The 16,959-nt window shown below is 40.2% G+C and overlaps 2 protein-coding genes across 3 annotated transcripts in view; one reads left to right on the top strand and one right to left on the bottom strand.

Moving 5' to 3' along the window:
- The window catches only part of itpr2 (inositol 1,4,5-trisphosphate receptor, type 2), a 51,744-nt gene extending 45,797 nt beyond the window's left edge, over positions 1 to 5,947 (top strand). For both annotated transcript variants that reach the window (XM_054620719.1, XM_054620720.1), the window contains exons 56-57: positions 2,665 to 2,826; positions 4,454 to 5,947. In XM_054620719.1, coding sequence (XP_054476694.1) covers positions 2,665 to 2,826; positions 4,454 to 4,534 — 243 coding nt within the window. In that variant the 3' untranslated portion in view covers positions 4,535 to 5,947. The remainder of the gene's footprint in view (positions 1 to 2,664; positions 2,827 to 4,453) is intronic.
- A 1,892-nt stretch (positions 5,948 to 7,839) lies between these two features.
- sspn (sarcospan (Kras oncogene-associated gene)) lies at positions 7,840 to 15,338 on the bottom strand. The gene is made up of 3 exons (XM_054620723.1): positions 14,867 to 15,338; positions 12,092 to 12,178; positions 7,840 to 9,968 (listed from the first exon to the last, which is right to left on the bottom strand). Exons 1-3 carry the CDS (start codon positions 15,248 to 15,250, stop codon positions 9,609 to 9,611), a joined length of 831 nt encoding a protein of 276 aa, XP_054476698.1. The 5' UTR covers positions 15,251 to 15,338; the 3' UTR covers positions 7,840 to 9,608.
- Between the last annotated feature and the right edge of the window lie 1,621 nt (positions 15,339 to 16,959).

Genomic DNA, 16,959 nt, shown 5'->3' on the forward strand with positions numbered 1-16,959 from the left:
AGGGTTGCTCTTATCTCACTAATGTGAGAAATGTGGGGATATTTTCAAAAAGGAGTTGTATTGTAGCACTAGTAGTAGCAGTATCTGCAGTAGCAGTAGCAGTACTAATACTAGCAGTAGTATTAGTAGTAGTAAAGACAATAGCACCTACAACAGGATCACTCATTTTTCAGGATAGCTGGAGTTTGACACAAGTGTTTGACATTGTTGACAATCTTAGATTTTTCCCACAGTATGTTTACAACACAAACCGAACTTCTCTGGGTGACATTGTAGCTCTCTGCACAGCCGAAGTACGGTATGTTCATGTACGTGGTGAAACAAACCAGCAGTATGGAGACGGCGGCAGAGTGAGAAGCACATGAATGTCTGTAAATTCATGCTCACTGAGGTGTTTAAATGGATCAGTGAAGCAACACAAAAGCCTTGAGTCATTCAACACAGCACATAGTGGACTACTGTACAGCTTATTGACAAAACGTGTGTGGTAGTTCAGATTCTGTACAGTGCCTGCTTTACTTTATATCATTGATCTATTGATGAGGCTTCAACCGACATGAGACTGTACGTTTAAACAGGATAGTTTGTGTTCACCCCTAATAACGTCTCTTAGTTCTCTTTATTTAATTTTTGTGGTTACTTAATCCATTAGTTATGGATCACTTGATAAAACAAGGGCCAGATAGTCCTCAGTTTCAGTGACGCTGAAGCTTTGTCTTTGAGCTCACAGGGCCTTCGCTGTGTTTTTGAAGCCGTGAGAAAGGAAACTATTCTTTTTTTAATTTATTGGCCCCTTGTAGCCAGAGGACCAAATTAGACCAAGATTCTGAGACAAGCTCTTATAGAATGACTCGATTCATACTGTGTAGCTCGGCGGTCATACTTAATCAGTCTAACTGCTTCCCCTGTAGTCAGGGATGGAAAGGAAGTTTTCTTATCAAAAGTAAAAAGCAGTCAAAGTGTTGTAAACAACCAAAATAAAAGTGCAGTTAAGACATTAAGGACATCATTTTGCAATCAGATAGACATGTATACATTTACTTTTTCATTTAATGCAATTTACTATATTTGTTAACTGCAAAAGGGGCAATATGGCTTCCTGACTGTAAGCTCTCGACATAAATAGACCCCACTGACAATTTGTCTTCAATTCAGTAATGTTTTTAGAAGTGCCAGCCACTTATTTCTCAGAAAAAGCTCCCATAGTGCAAGTTGCTTCATCAATGTAAAGAGGGCTTTAATATGTCAAATGACAGATGCAAAAGTAGTAGAGAACACAATGTGTATTTGTAATCCGTTATTTTTCCCCCCAATTTCCGGTCCTCAACTTTGAGCTAAACCGCGACCTGCTAAATCTTAGCATAGCATTCTCCTTTTTTCTTTAATCTCAACTTACTGGTAAAAGTTGCCGTTCTTGTGCATTGTATTTATTATACAATATAGACAACAGCAATTTTCCAGATTTTGACTGACTTAAATATTAGAAGTAAGCAATGGTATGTCAAATCTTTTGGCGTAATGATGATTAGCGTTTGGATTTTTTTTTTTTTTTTTTTACTTCCTGGCTCTGTTCATAAATTTCCCAGAAAGAGTGAGTTCAGGTTAGTAGCATCAATCCCATGATATGTCAGGGCCATTAGTGTTGCAAAACTGTGATAAACTCATTCATTAAGGGAACAAAAGCAAATAAGCCACACCCCCCTCTGTCCTCTCCACCCTGAGACTCTCCTCTCCCCATGTCCTCAGCGTTTCTATCCCTATAGTCTATTCTTATATAAGAGTAGGTGGGAGAATACCTCACTCCTCCCACTGGACTTAATGTGGTGCCAGTCAAAACCCACTCTTGGCACCTTTTTAAGTAATTTCTATCAGAAGAACTAGCAAAGGAATATTACATAAGATCAGCTGATGGCAGTCTGTCTCTGTGAAACCCATCTCCCTTTCAAGAGCATGCGTGTTGTAAAACACACACTCTTGCTCTGTCTGCTATGTACATATCCATGCAGATGCACGCCAACAGTACACACGCCCACACATATACAAACACAGACGCACTTAAGTCCATTACATAATGCCATAGGTTTGTTTTGCTCACTGTTTTCTAGTGGCTTTACTGCAGATGGTTCGCTCTGTCCACGTCGCTGTTGGAAAAACACATGATAAACTAAATGTCTCAGTTTGCATGAGCGCATGCACACAAACACACACACACATTAATAACACCATACTCCCAGTTGTGTTCTTGATAGACGACAGTGACTCATTCCCACATCAACAGTGTGCTTATGGAGTGGGTGAGAATTGAAATGCCAGTTAGTGTTCATTTAGTGTATAATTGCTATCCACAGTATCCAAGAGACAGCAGTGCTGCTTAAAAACATTTTACACTGTCAAGCACAAAACGGAGAGCAGCTTCCATTCTGATTGAATGTTTAATATTAAACCTCTGCGCCTGTCTCCAATTACCAATACCTCTCTGTTTACTCTCCTCCTACAGTCTGGCTTTAGCTCTGTAATGCTCCATGCACGTCTATGCAAATCCGCCTTGCTGTTGTCTGTGCGCCAACATAGTGTTGCTGCTGTCTCCTCTGACCTACTGAGTCAGCTTTATTTCAGCCTTTCACCTTTCTCACTGCTCCTCTCACATCCCATCTCTCCTTCCAGGAGAAGAACTTGGAGTGGTTCCCCCGTATGAGAGCCATGTCTCTGGTGAGCAGCGAGGGAGACAACGAGCAGAACGAGATGCGCTCTCTGCAGGAGAAACTGGACAGCACTGTCACTCTGGTGTCTCAGCTGTCTGGCCAGCTGGCTGAGCTCAAAGATCAGGTACAGTGCCACTTCAGGCTGTTTTTTAATGCTGTGGTGGGAAAAGCTCTGGACTGAGCACTGTGGTAGTCTGAACTGAATGCCTGATGACTAAGCTAAAGCAACAAAAAAAAAAAAGGTGTCCAACTAGCATCGTGTTTAAATGCGTGCTGTTCTTCCAACTATATCACATGGACTGTGAACTTCACTTGCTACCTGACCTTGAGACTCCTTTCACCTAAAAACACCTACAGGGCAAGAGGTCACATGGAGTAGTTTGAATATCCATCTCTTTACTGAGTTCATAACCTAGATGAATACTATAAGTTCATTGATGCTCCTGAAATCAGCACGATAGGTGACTATCACATCAGCGATCAACACGCCAGTGAGCCTCTGGCTGTTCTGATGACTATCTATGCTGCTGCAGTGTGACTGATCACTCTCATCACCTGCCTCCCCTGCATGTGATTCCAGTCACAGGCCTGTCCTTGTTCCTCTTCTACCAGATGTGTGAAAACAGCTCCTACTGGGGAAGGATCACACTCCAATAAACAAAAAAACAACCTCTCTCAACCTCACTAAGCAATTCAATCTGTAACATCTCCCTGCTGTTTTTCGGTGCTGTTGATGGGCCCTCGAGCAAGAAACCGACGCCTTATCTCTGAATTTGGAATAATACATGTTGACCAAAACTACAATATAGCTTTAGTAGTCTACACTGACTAATATGGAGTCATGGGGTTAGCAAGGATGTCACACCACCTTACGATAAACAGAAACTTTGAGACGCGGGTGAGTTTATGCAGGCCAAACCACAGCTCTGCAGTCACAAGGGGAGGCCTGCAGGTCTCACACCAGCGCAACTCAACTGTTTCTGACTGTGTGGAAAGTGCTCCTGCAGCTCCTTCCTCATTACCACCTCTGCTGACATCGGCGCTTTACACTATCACAACCTAGATTGTGTGTGCGTGTGCTGCTATTTGGGTGTGTGGGTTTAAGGGCTTTGCACAGCATACTTAATTTCCTTTAATCTGCATTTACACTTTATGGGTTTTCAAAACCAGTGGTCTTCATTTGTGACGTCTTTATGACACTAAAGACGCTGCACATGTAATGGTCGGGAGAAACCATCTCACCATCTATTCTGATTCATAAAACTTCCCCACCACACTTTACAACATTCAACATTCAGGTAACAGTTTTGCACAACACATGACAGGGTCCTCTAATAAAGTTTCCAAGGGACGTTTTATTTTCCAATCATAACAGCGGATGAAAAAAACAAATTGCATAAAACTGTGGAGGAAAAATATCTCTTTTGTAATTACATGTTGAAAATGAAATTTGTGTGAAGCCTTGTACCATTCAATAGTATTTTGAAACAAAGCTAATAGAGATTCATTTCTTTAAGTAGTGAACCAAAGATTAATTTTGTTTTATCAAAATGAATTTATTTTACCTGTACTCATAATAATAATAATAATAATAATAGATAGATAAATAGATTTGTGGACCTAAAGGCAACATTGTGTTTTGCATAATAAAGTGCCTACTTGAACAATAATGGCACAAATGCAGGTTTGTATATCATGTGTATGTAACATGCACTCAAAGCCAGTTTGATGTTGTTTTTTTTCCTCCACAGATGACAGAACAGAGGAAGAACAAGCAGAGGCTTGGATTCCTGGGTCCTCCTCAGCCCAACCATCTCACCTCGGCCCACTGAGGGGCTCAAGGCTCAAACACTTCACGGTGAAAGGCACCTCGACTGCAGGCTCGCAGTAGAAACAAGCTGGAAATGTGGACACACACAAACGACAGCCTTAAGAACAATACATGGGCATACGTTCAAATACTGATGTCAAAACAAAGAGGCCAGCAATTTTTTGACATAGTGCCTTTTCTATGACACAAGCAATGCGTTATGGGATTCAGACGGTGCCTTACGTGCTCTCTCGGCCACTAGGAGTAGGCTTTACTTGGTGCCTGAATACACCTTTGTACAAAGGGACTCAGCTCTGTGAATGATTGGCCAGGCACGGCACACATCTGCCATTGTAGTGTTAGTGTGCCAACCAGAGGTCGAGGGAAATGTTAAGGTAAGGTTAATGTTTAAGTGCTGTCAAGTCTGCTGACGGTCACGTCTCGTTCCTTGACTGTCGTCCGTGCTGTTGTGTCAGAGAGCGGACAGAGAGGTCGTGATTGGCAGTGTTTTTAGAAGTTGGGTGGGGTTTTGGCCTCCAGAGGGAAGATCCTCCCCTTTACATTTTAGATTTCTGATGGTATTTATGACAAAATGTGCGGTTCATAGCTGGAGTATTATTTTGGTGTCATGCTGCCTTACTCATTAACCTTTCTAAACAGTACATTGCAACTGCTGAAAGTGCACTTTTTTTAAAAATGCAAAAATGTAAGCCTGTAACGAGAAACATTGGTTAGTTGGGGTATTATTTTTGCATGCTTTGTGTTGTGTTTTAAAATGCATTTGCCATTTAATTTTTTTTTTTTTTTTTTTTATAAATTTCTACAGAGTATATAAATAACAGAAATGTGAATTAAAAATAATGATAACCTGTGCAGAACTTACTTGAAATTTGTTTTCAGTCTAAATCGTATATTGGTACATAATGTAGTGGACTGAAGATGGTAAGATTACAGTTCTTTGTTACAATATGAACATCGTCATGTCTATCGAGATGCCAATACTGTAACATTTACTTATCTTCATCTTCCACAGTTTCTCATCATGTTTTAAGTGTAAATCATAGTCTCTCTTGGACTGGAATTGATTGTTAAGTCTGACCTTGTGTTTTAAACTTGCACAAACTTATGACAAATTATAAGCGCATGCACTCGATGTTAACTGTCCTGTGACACTTTCTGTTTAAACAAAGTGTATTGAAAATGTTTTTATGTGTCGGATGTTGTAATAAATTTGTAACAAGATTTATTACTTTATGTCCTTTGAGTCACCTGTTCTTAACAGAGTTGAGCCTCAGTTGTTGTTGGGGATAAATGAGCACTCAACCTAACCCCCCTCTGCACCCACACACACTCAGTTGACTCACTCTTGAACTTGTCCATGATCATATTTCAACTCATGCAGCAGGGGTAGTCATCTACTATTAAATTCAAAGTTGCCTTCACTGTGCTGTTTTTGCTCATTTTTTTTAATGCTTATCTTTACATTTAATTGCAGCTTATTAACAGCTGACAGACGGCTGATAGCCAAGATACTAGACAAGACTCTGGAATTTAAATTTTGTTCTTACATCAGTCCAGCGCTTCGTGAGCTTTGTTGTTATAATATACTATTTTTAATAATAATAATATTATACAAAATACAGAATAAATAGATTCAGCTTGTTTTCAGGAACAGCCAGGGTTACTTGTACAATGACTGAATGTAAATAAATAAATGGCTTAAATAGATAGCTAAATGTAATTGGTAGTTAAATGAAAAATCCAGCCTTTGCCCTGCAAGTAGTAGTTGTACAAATGCAAATTTAACTAAACGGACGTTGGTTAATTGTATGTAAAATTAAGCGGTTACTGTCATTGAGTGCTTCTGTCTATTTTTAAAAGGCTGTGTTTTCCTTTGCAAAGCAGTGTGTAAACTCATAAAGAAATGAAATTCCCTTATTTAGCATTCAGTACTTGTGTGGAAATGGATAATTCAAAGCTGTGGCTGGTTGATTGTCTGTATGTTTGTGCTTGTGTAACATATTTGAGATGATAAACGAATCACAGAAAGGCCTGAACTGGTCTTTTATCCCATCCCGTCATTTACCCTCCACAGAGAAGCCCATCCTTCTTGGCTGCAGTTCTCTGTTTACGCTGGCAGGCCTGTATTTGCTCCTGCTGCCTGTGACAGCCATTAAAATTAGCTCACGCAGTGCCATAATGGTGAGCAGCTGTCACTGCGTAGACAAGAAGGGTAAAGTGCAGTATTACTGGAATGCATTGGACTCAGAGAAGGAAGAGAGGGGAGTACCAGGACCATCATTGCTGTCTGGCAAAAGTCTTATTGCCATAGTGTGATTCTAAACAAACATGCGCTGCTTCGGTCTGCATCGCTTCCTAAACAGACCGTTTTATCAGCTGAGATTTATTTCGGTGCTCTTGATCATGGAGACAAAACGTGAAACTTGTACTCTGGGGTGGGGGCTCAACCTTTGACACATTTGGATAATTTTTTAATCACTTTGCAAACCACAGTCAAGAGTCACGTGCATCAATGTGTGTATTCAGAAGAGTGAGAAAACACCCAGAGAAGGTCAATAAATACAAGGCAATGTCCCAAACACCTCTGTGCCTGGAGGCGGTGCTTCACCCTGAGTGAGTCAGGAGATCTGACTTTAAAGCACTGAGAGGAAACTGGACCAAAAGGACACTTAGCAGGAAAATTCATGTACATTTAAACTTTGAAGTTAAACTAAACTATATATGTAGATATCCAAAAAATATATACAATTAGAATGTTCGCTGCATAATTAAAATACTGTTTCTCACATACAGTATTTTTATTTTATTTAGTTTAGTTTGTTTTTTTCAAGTTGCTGTGAAAGTTGTTGTGATTTCTGTCTATACACATATTGATCTTCTGTCTTCTGCAGTCTCTTCTAACGACTCACAGCAGCATCAGTGGCCACCAGAATCAGATGTCATTATGGGTTTTTTTTGCCTTGAAAGATCAATTGACCACACACAAAGTAGTTACTCAGGAGGAGGTGGAAGGTCCCTTCTCACTGTCATTTTGTTTATAAATAAACATGCCCCCGTGATGACTGGCATGTGACTTCCTGTGTCTGGCTGCAAGATTGAGCCTTTTGTAGTCACATGTTATATGAACATCAAAACACATGGAAAAACCCTGCCCTCCATCACATGTGGATGCAGTATACATACACAGTGTTTATCACACTCTGGAAGCTCACGCTGCACATGTGCAGTGTGAGCTTCTAAAGTGTGATCAATGCATTATTAAATAGAATGAATAAATCATTCACACAATATTACATTACTCCTTTTAATATCCTGGTGTTTCTCTGCTGATTGTTATACAACTGAGCTCCATTCTCAATGGATTCTTTTTTTTATGTTTCTCAAGTAAAAAAAAAAGCTTTCATGACAGTCAGTTAATCACTTTGAGCAGTCACAGTTAACTTGTATGATGTGATCACATTAAGTTACAGCCAGGCTCAGACAGAGAAGCTGTTGTCTCTTGGTGATGCCCCAGATTGGTCATACGTTTTTACCATTTTGTCAGAAGTGGTTTATATATATTAACTGCATACGTGTGGTGACACAACAATAAAAAGAACTGCGTAAAACTGAAACAAAGATTTGTATTTTTAACCACAAACAGTATGACTTGCAAGACAGGCACATTTTTATCATCCAAATGAAATGTTCCTTTCCAAAACACCACATTCTGTAAAAAAAGAAACAATGTTTTTTACATCATCCCTGGTCAATCAACCTTTTTTCATCATTCAAAAATAAGATGTAAGGTTGCACACTAATTACAGTCTCCCTTCTGGGCACATGGTTCATCTAATTTGCTGCGGATACGGATACTGCATCACGTTTACCATTCCCTGCTCAGCATGTAGGCTTATAGACTGCTGTCGGTGCCTGAGATGAGAGTAAGAATAGAATAAAGCTGAACCTGTGCATAGGGCAAAATACTAATTTCACCTTTTTTGCCCTGTCCTATCTGAATGAAAACAACTGAAACATTGTAAACACAGTGAGATGATTTAGTTACCTCCATCCAGCTGCCTGTCTGAGTCCCCCTTTCCTCACCCCGACCCCTTTCCCCCTCCCTTTGTGACTCCTAACAGGCTGCTTGAGTCATGCTGGCTACTGGCCTGACATCCACCTTCACAAGCCACAGCCCAGTTCAGATTGGATCCAGTCTCATGAAGTGTAACCCGCCCAGCTTGTGTTACTGCTGTGAGGAGCTGTTTTTAGTGCATATCATTGGACTGTTTGGAGTATTGCAGGGGTTTACTTTTATCAACTGAAAAATACTTAACTGATGTTTTTCATCAAGGATTTTATGCAATATTTACAGAGCTGCATAACTTTATATAACAGCAAAAGGGAAAACAAATGAATCTACTGAGTAGCTTTTTGTGTGTCAAACACTGAAAATAAGATTACGGAGTCATAAACTTCAATGTAATGTTTAAATTGTCAAGTGATATTTGCTACTGCATTTGTATTGTGGGAAAATGAAAACAGAGCTTGAGGCAGTGTCAAACAATAATTTAACAACATGGTGATTCAGTATGCCACCTGAAGTATCACTGATGTAACTAATCATGATCATAAATCCCAGTAACCCAAACCAAAGGAGAGACTGTGTATATTTTGGTAGTTAACTCCATAACAAGTCAGCTATTTTGGTTTCAGCGTTGTTCTTGTGATTGTATATGAGCTGTATGTCATGAGAGCAAATGTCAAGATACTAGAAACATTGTAAAAAATGAATTCTTGTGCGATACAATATTATTTTTCAAAAAACATTTGTTTTGCTCTTATTCATCTGTTTAAATGATCTTTTACAACATCTAAAAATGGAAGATATATATGGTATACAAAATGTGTGCAAAAAGCCATTATAGATCAACTACTACAAAGGTTAATATAAACTGACATCAAAGAAAAGACACTTTGGCACACACCACAAAGGCAACTGTCCTCGTCCCACAGAGGGCAATCGCACTGTTGGCATTACCCTCCAACCTGATCTTAGTAATCAGAGTCATCCCATCGATACTTTTATCATAGTGTTAAACCTTCTGCCACTGCTGGGAAGAGGGAGAGCCAACCTGAAGGCCGGCGAAAAAGACCTGGTAGCGGTGCTTCCACATGATAAAGGCACCGATGGCACACACGATTGCTTGGGCCAGGTTCAGCACGATCTGGAGCAGGAAGTAGAGCGGGAGCGTCCCGGTGATCCCCTCACAGTCGCTGACCCCCTCGTAGGTGAAGGTGCGGGCTATTGGGTCGTTTGGATCCAGTTTGCACACACAGTCCTCTCCCACAGGCTCACAGCTGAAGCCACTGGTCTGTGAGTAGTGGTGTCCAGCAAAGGACAGGGCCAGCACTGATATAACCAGGCCGATTGTACACAGGACAAAGTACAGGATCTGTGGAGGGCAGAGAACAAGTCAGAAGTCAAGCACTTTTACCTTGAAAACCCTTTCTTGTCTTCAACTCGTGTTTTTTATACTACAAGTCTGGCTCCTGCTTTAATCTGTGGTCTCATGATTAACCAGAGTGCCAACACTGTAGCTTAGAGACAGACATGCTGGCTCAGTGCCTATGGCAAGTTGAATTCAAAAAGATTACCCACAATGCTACAAGGCAAGGCCTGACCCTTAGAGTAGCAGTCCAGCTCTTAGCACAGAGGAGACACGGCAGATGCAAGACTGCCCTACAGCTACAGCTGCTTCCCACCTTTAGTGCACGACCTGTGTGAGCGTGCTGAACAACAGAGAGTGTCTAAAAATACAGTTGTAAAATGTGACAGAGGCTTTGTGTTGTTTATGCCATTGCACAATCTCAATAACACTAAACCTTTATCTTAATCCTTTGCTTATATAACAGGAGCTCTCATTCGCTGGTGTATTTTGCTCTTAGTTACATGCTGCTTATGGCATTATGCAAGTGATGAGCGGTGCTTGATATGAAATGGCATTAATGTTCATTAAATCGGGAGGGTGGTTGGTTACAGGGAAATGTGTGTACAGCAAGTGCATCGATAAAAGCACTGTGTTGACCATTATATACTTCACTAAATGGAGAGGATCTGAAACATCAGAGCAGGTAGAAACCAAGAGGATGTCGCATGTGTACAGATTGTAAAGCCCTCTGATGCAAATTTGTAATTTGTGATTCTGGGCTATACAAAATAAACTGAATTGAATTGAATTGAAACAATCATATTGTTGTTGTTTACAGTCCACATGCTGTCCTGGAACAATTTTCAGTGAGGGCTTTCAAACTCAACTGAGCATCTTAAAACACTAAATATTAATTTGAAAGGGATATCAGAGAGCCAGGACCTTCATCTGATAACATAGTAACACTTAACTTCAGAAGTTACATCACATACTCACTCGACTTGTTGCCTGCTTTGCGCCAATGGTAATTGAAAATGAATAAACAAACTGACTGTAAAGTCATACATTTTTAAACTAAAGAATAACATAGTAAACCCATTTGATCATTGAGCTATTTGAATTAATGGCGTTAATAAATGAAAGCACATTTGTTTTTAGGACCAGATAAAGAGACATTGTGGGCCAGTTGCATCTGTTATAGCTTATAACAGATGTATTTTATTTGGCTTTATTATTTTTTTAACAGTACTCATGGTTGAGAAAGTGAGTAAAGAGGATTAATACTGCAAACACAACACTGAGGAGTTGAAAGATTAACATACATTACTCAAGACTCAAGAAATGTATCTATTGCAATGATACAGATTGACTGTTATATTTAACAATAAAGAAATATGCAAAATTTTAAAAACGACTTCTATTAAGACTGTTAAACATTTCCGAAGTCTGCTTTGTATATTAAGATGTAGATGAAGAATTTTGGTAAGTCTGACAATCTGGTGGTATTTAAAACTGCAGAAGTCGGAATCTATCAATCTATCATGCATTCCTGCAAAGACCATTTTCACAAATTAGCTGAACCTCAAGGCAAAATACAATTGAAGTGTTTAGAAACCCTCTCGTCACAGCGTATGCATGTAACCTGGTATGCACACACGAGGCAGACAGAAAAAAATAAAAACAATGTAGAACTGATTTTAATTGCCTTGAAATTCCAACTGCATACGCTCTGTTGTACTACTAATTAAGCTGTACAATCAAGTGGGATTAATGAATGCACTCGTTCACTCATAGGAATCCCCACAGCGCTCTTAACAAGAATTCAGTTAAATGCCTTTCTCTCTATGCCATTTACAGATGCAATTCCTTACGAACAGACATCTAACAATTACAGCATCTTGGTGAGTAAAGCATTGCACCTCTGCAAAGGTCTTTTCTGTCTGGAAAATACACTGACCCATCTCATCATACCATCACTGCACCTAAGATTTTATATACATACCTTCGGTCAAATTCAAAGAGACATATTGTGCACTAATAAAGGAATCTGATTTTACTCAATACATGATATGACTAATTGTCATTAACAAACTGATTTGTTCACTTTCACCTCTGCACATAATGTCTAATAGGGTGTGTAGACCCACCTTGCCAATGAATTGAGTAGACGTTCTCTCATCAGGGATGTAGGTGATACAGTACAGGATAAAGCCCAAGATGGAAACTAAGCAGAGCTGCAAAAACACATCAGAAAACAGTTTGATTAGATTCACTCACTCATATCAGGACAATAAAAATATAAACATAATACTTATTTTGTAGCCTTTATACATCAGCAAAAATGCAATCACTCCATGCACTTGCATGTGTCCCTTGTTGCTATTATATATATATACCTACTTTATGTTGCACAGTATGTGTGGTAGACACAGTATCGACACAAGAATCTAGTTCTAGGAAGTGTTTTGTGGCCAGGTTTTCAGGGGTGTCTCTTAATATTGCATGACTCAGCACTAAGCAGTCGTCCGATTACATTACTATCGCTCTCTCTGTCTCCCTCTCTCTCTCTCCCTCTCCCTCACATGGACCCACTCACACTCTATCTCTTCAGTGCAATTGGAGTCTTGTGACTGGCGTGCAGCATCTTATTTAAATGTTTTTCTCAGGTTCTTACGCACTCAGGATTCTCTGGAAAGTTCTTGATGACCTCAGTGTTTTTCACTTGGCTGAATCTCGTGAGGATCTACCTCGGGATGTTGGTGTCCAGGGATGTTTTTCGAGAGCAGATGGCGTCTGTGATAAGCTAGGATAGGATCCAAACAGGAGCAACATGTTTTTTCTATCTCCACAATGTGACCTTAAAATGTCTTCCAAATTATGATGATAAGTAAAATGTACGTTTTTTTCAATTTATTTTTTATGTTTTTTATGACAAACTTCACAGAGATAGTTAATCATTGTTCACCTTAAACATGTAAATAAAATAATTAAAACAGCAAAGAACCATTTAACCCTATCATTAACTAGATATATCTTACTCTTCAAATTAAACTTCAACTGCACTCATTTCTTATTTTTTAACTGATGCTTCAACTGCTTTTAGTGCATACATGTCTACTGACATTTCATTTACTTTTATGTCTTAGACATTTCAGCTTACTTCTTCTCTAACACTTCAGCTGACAGTTCAGCTGATTTCAATCTTACTCCTTAGTAATAAGTTTAAAGGGACATCACCCCAATAGCAAAAATTCACATTTTTCCTCTTACCTGTAGTGCTATTTATCGATCAAAGTAATACTCAAAATGCAAGGGCCATCATTGGGCCATAGGCTTAATCACCATTGTGTTACCTCATTTGATGATAGATAGTGACTTGACAGACAGCAATTTAACATCTTAAGCCCTAGTCCCCAGAAAAATTAATAAAAAATAACACAAATCAGGAATACCTGATGTCTCTCTCTCTGAGACATCAGGTATATATATATATATATATATATATATATATATATATATATGTAATCTATTGCAAGTAAACTTATTTATATTATCATTCCAGAGCAAAAAGAGATGAAATAAAGGAAAAAGTTAAATTTTTACCCTCGCCTAGTATAGGATATAATAAAAATTCCAAGGATAATGATGCAACCAAATGGCTTCTCCTACTTTGTACTACAACTGTGACTGTACATTTTATGATATAATTTATGATATACTGAGTCGGTCTCCATGTTTTCGCCATGTTTACTGGTTACAGGTGTCCACAAACATAACTATTACCAGTGAAAGTCAGTCAAACTTGACTAAAATGGCTGCTGACTCCACCCTACTGAGGCTCACTGCGACTTCCTGTCAGCCCAGGCTGTACTGCAGAACTGTAACTGAAATTTGCTGTTTTTGGTGAAAATAACATATGCCTTGGTGAAATATTTTAGCAAGAACTTAATTATGTCAGTGTGACTGTAAACTGTGAACTTTGACATCTCATAGTAACCGGGCCAAATGCACAAGCATAACCAACCCTTCTGCCTGGATCATTTGTTCATCCACACCAAACCTCAAAGGGTTAACAATGAGGCAATTTCACCCACGCAACCTAAATGGAAAAGGACAACATTATGCACCTACTCAACCACCACCTCACCCTACTGTGATCCAGGGTCAGGTACAGAGCACTGAGGGGCAGATGGGCTAGCTTTGAGAAGCCTGGCCTCGTCGCATAGACCTGTACTGTTGTCTGTCATTGTATGTTGGTACTGCTGTACTATTGTATATATGGTCTGATGTGCACAGTTATGTGGATAGAAATGTACCCATGGGGACAACAAAGTCTTAATCCTTCATTTTTACCTGCGTTAAGGCGCTTTGAAAAGCTTGGAATTTCTCATTTCAAGCGATAGCAAACATTTTATTGTAGATTGACGATTTTTCCCGTCCTTATGTCTGTGAAGATGTAAAATCTAAATCCTCGAAATTAACACTTAATATGTGTCAGCTCAAACTACAACTTCCATACAATATTTCACATGCAACACAGTGTTGCACAACATGTACAGAATGAATATCACACTTCACAACATGGCATGCTGTGATTTGCTGGTTTGTCTCATCAGGCCAGATGTTGGACATAAAACAAAAACAACAGAAGGTGAAAGCAGGCTATTATGACGGAGACTGGAGTGTAGATTGAGGTGTATCCATCCAGGTGAATATGACAGATGGAGACTTATCAGAACATGACAATCCCAGTGATTTCCCATGCCTACAGCGGCCAGTGTTGACATGCAGTTTTGTGAAGTTTGGACAGCACTTTTAGAGCTATGGAGGGTCATGCAGAAGTATCCAAAATGGCAGATGCAGGGTCCATGCAAACATGTGAATGTAGTGGCTGATGTTAAGAGTGTAAGGATGGAGCTTACAATGATTCCAGCCCAGTGTGGCGTCTCCCTGGCCAGGAGTGAGGGGCTCATGGCCAACATAAGGAAGGCCACGACTGCGACGGCCACCCCCAACAGCAGCTGGAGCAGGGCGACGAGCAGAGGGAAGCGACAGGCTCTGCATTTCTGTCCGTCCTCTGGCGCTGAGCTTTCATCCCTCTTCTTCTTCTTCTTGCCCTCCTTCTTGTCTGAGGAACCTTTCTGCCCCTGCCCCATTTCTCCACTTTTCTTCACACTCTTTTTTTCTTCTCTGTACTCCCGACTTTTACTGTTGCAGTGTTTGGGTAGGATGAGCCTGCCCTGCTGTCTGTCTGTCTGTCTGTCTCTCCTTCCCTTACCCTCCCTGCCAAGGCCTCCTCTCGCCATAGCCCTGCGCGGGCTGCTATTTGGAAACTCTGAACTAATATGGAAAACATTTGGACAGGATTCCAGCGCCACATATAGAGTAGGCAGCATACTGTGGTGGAGAGGAAGAGGAGGGAAGGGGGGGCAGGAAGTCACAAAGGGGGATTCCAACATACGACTGTGAGACGATTTCACTTGCACTTACATTTAAAGCAAGAAGGGGAAAATACAGAGGCAAATCAGCAGGTACGAGTTAATGAAAAGCCAGCACAGAGGAGGTCACACTTCATTTGAGAGCCGAAGTGATTGGATCATTCTTTGTCAGCAGTGTTACACAAGAGAGCCATATGCTGCCAGCCAGAAAGAGTCACATGACTTACAGGAAGAAGTAATGTAATCATAAGGCATGTGAGGGCATTCGGGGGGGTTCAGATTTTAGTGTTTTTGAGCTCTTAAATGTTCTCAAGAGAGGAACAGGTGTCGCTGACAACCAGATTCATTTACTCCAGTCATTTATTTAACTTTTATAATTTTGATGGAAGATTCTGAACCTTTCTTACTTTTATCACTAGTAAATATATTCAATAACAACACAAATTGAGTGACTTTAAATAATATTTGAGAAATTTGACGATTCATTGTATATTAATTGTTTTAGGTTATCAGACAAATCAAAAAAAGTCAATGTAACAAAACCACATTTAGATCTTTTTTCCAAATGATGGTTAATATTGTATCATTAGTCAAAGACACCAGGACCCATGCTGAGGTTAATAAAGAACCTGGACGCACGTGTTTGAGCACACAGTTGGGTCGGTGCCATGGTTACTGACAACGCAGCTCTGGACGGCTGGAGATGCATGAATAGGTTCCCCTGGTCCGGGCAGCAACATGCAGCGACGGACGCGCACGACGTGCACACGCTTCGAGTATTTGTTTACGCTCTGACTGTATTTACCTCACATTAACCTCTATGTGTTCAGTGAATACTAGCACGAATTGTATTCTGTTATGGTTTTTTATTATATATATATATATAATTAAATACAGGAGAAAAATGCAATGTTTTTTTTTAATGATGGAGAAGCATTAGGGACCTCTAAACTGTGAATGTGTGCTAAATAGTTGTGTGTCTAATTATCGCTCACATTAGAGTTTCCAGCCTATCCGGTCACTGTGCTCACTGTGCGGCTGTGTAGCAAGGTAGTTCTCCAATCAGAGGGTCGGTGGTTCGATACCTGGCAGTCGATGTGTCCTTGGGCAAGACACTTAACCCCAAGTTGCTCCATGCTTGCCATCGGTGTGGACTGGATGATGAATGTTAGTTAGAGTCTGATGGTGGCACCTTGCATGGTAGCCTGTCATCAGTGTGTGAATGGGTGAATGATATGTAATATACTACTGACTGTAAGTCGCTTTGGATAAAAGCGTCTGCTAAATGACTGTAATGTAATGTAATGTAATGCTCTCAGTAATACCGGATGCATCAACGCTGCCGTCAGTGGACCGATGATCATGTGGCTTTGTTTGTCTCTCCTCTATTCCTCCGACTACATTTAGCACATGGATCACGTTTTAGCAACCTGGTCAAAAGGGTGAGGAGCAGATCGCTGCTCTAACACAGAGAGGCTCTAACACAGAGAGGCTCTAATCACCGGACTGTGTGCTGGCGCAGGCTGCACGTGAGTCGGAAGCTGTTCCCTACCGACGGCGCGCGTGCGCTCTAAACA

Source organism: Anoplopoma fimbria, chromosome 19 (genome assembly GCF_027596085.1).
Source record: "Anoplopoma fimbria isolate UVic2021 breed Golden Eagle Sablefish chromosome 19, Afim_UVic_2022, whole genome shotgun sequence".
NCBI lineage: Eukaryota > Metazoa > Chordata > Actinopteri > Perciformes > Anoplopomatidae > Anoplopoma > Anoplopoma fimbria.

What these genes read in the sequence shown, in the direction of transcription:
- sspn (XM_054620723.1), bottom strand. Translation starts at nt 15,250, where the DNA reads ATGGCGAGAGGAGGCCTTGGCAGGGAGGGTAAGGGAAGGAGAGACAGA. An exon ending in CACACTGGGCTGGAATCATT is followed by an intron (nt 12,179 to 14,866) that starts GTAAGCTCCATC and finishes GTGTTTTTGCAG; the next exon opens with CTCTGCTTAGTTTCCATCTT. An exon ending in CTACTCAATTCATTGGCAAG is followed by an intron (nt 9,969 to 12,091) that starts GTGGGTCTACAC and finishes TGCCCTCCACAG; the next exon opens with ATCCTGTACTTTGTCCTGTG.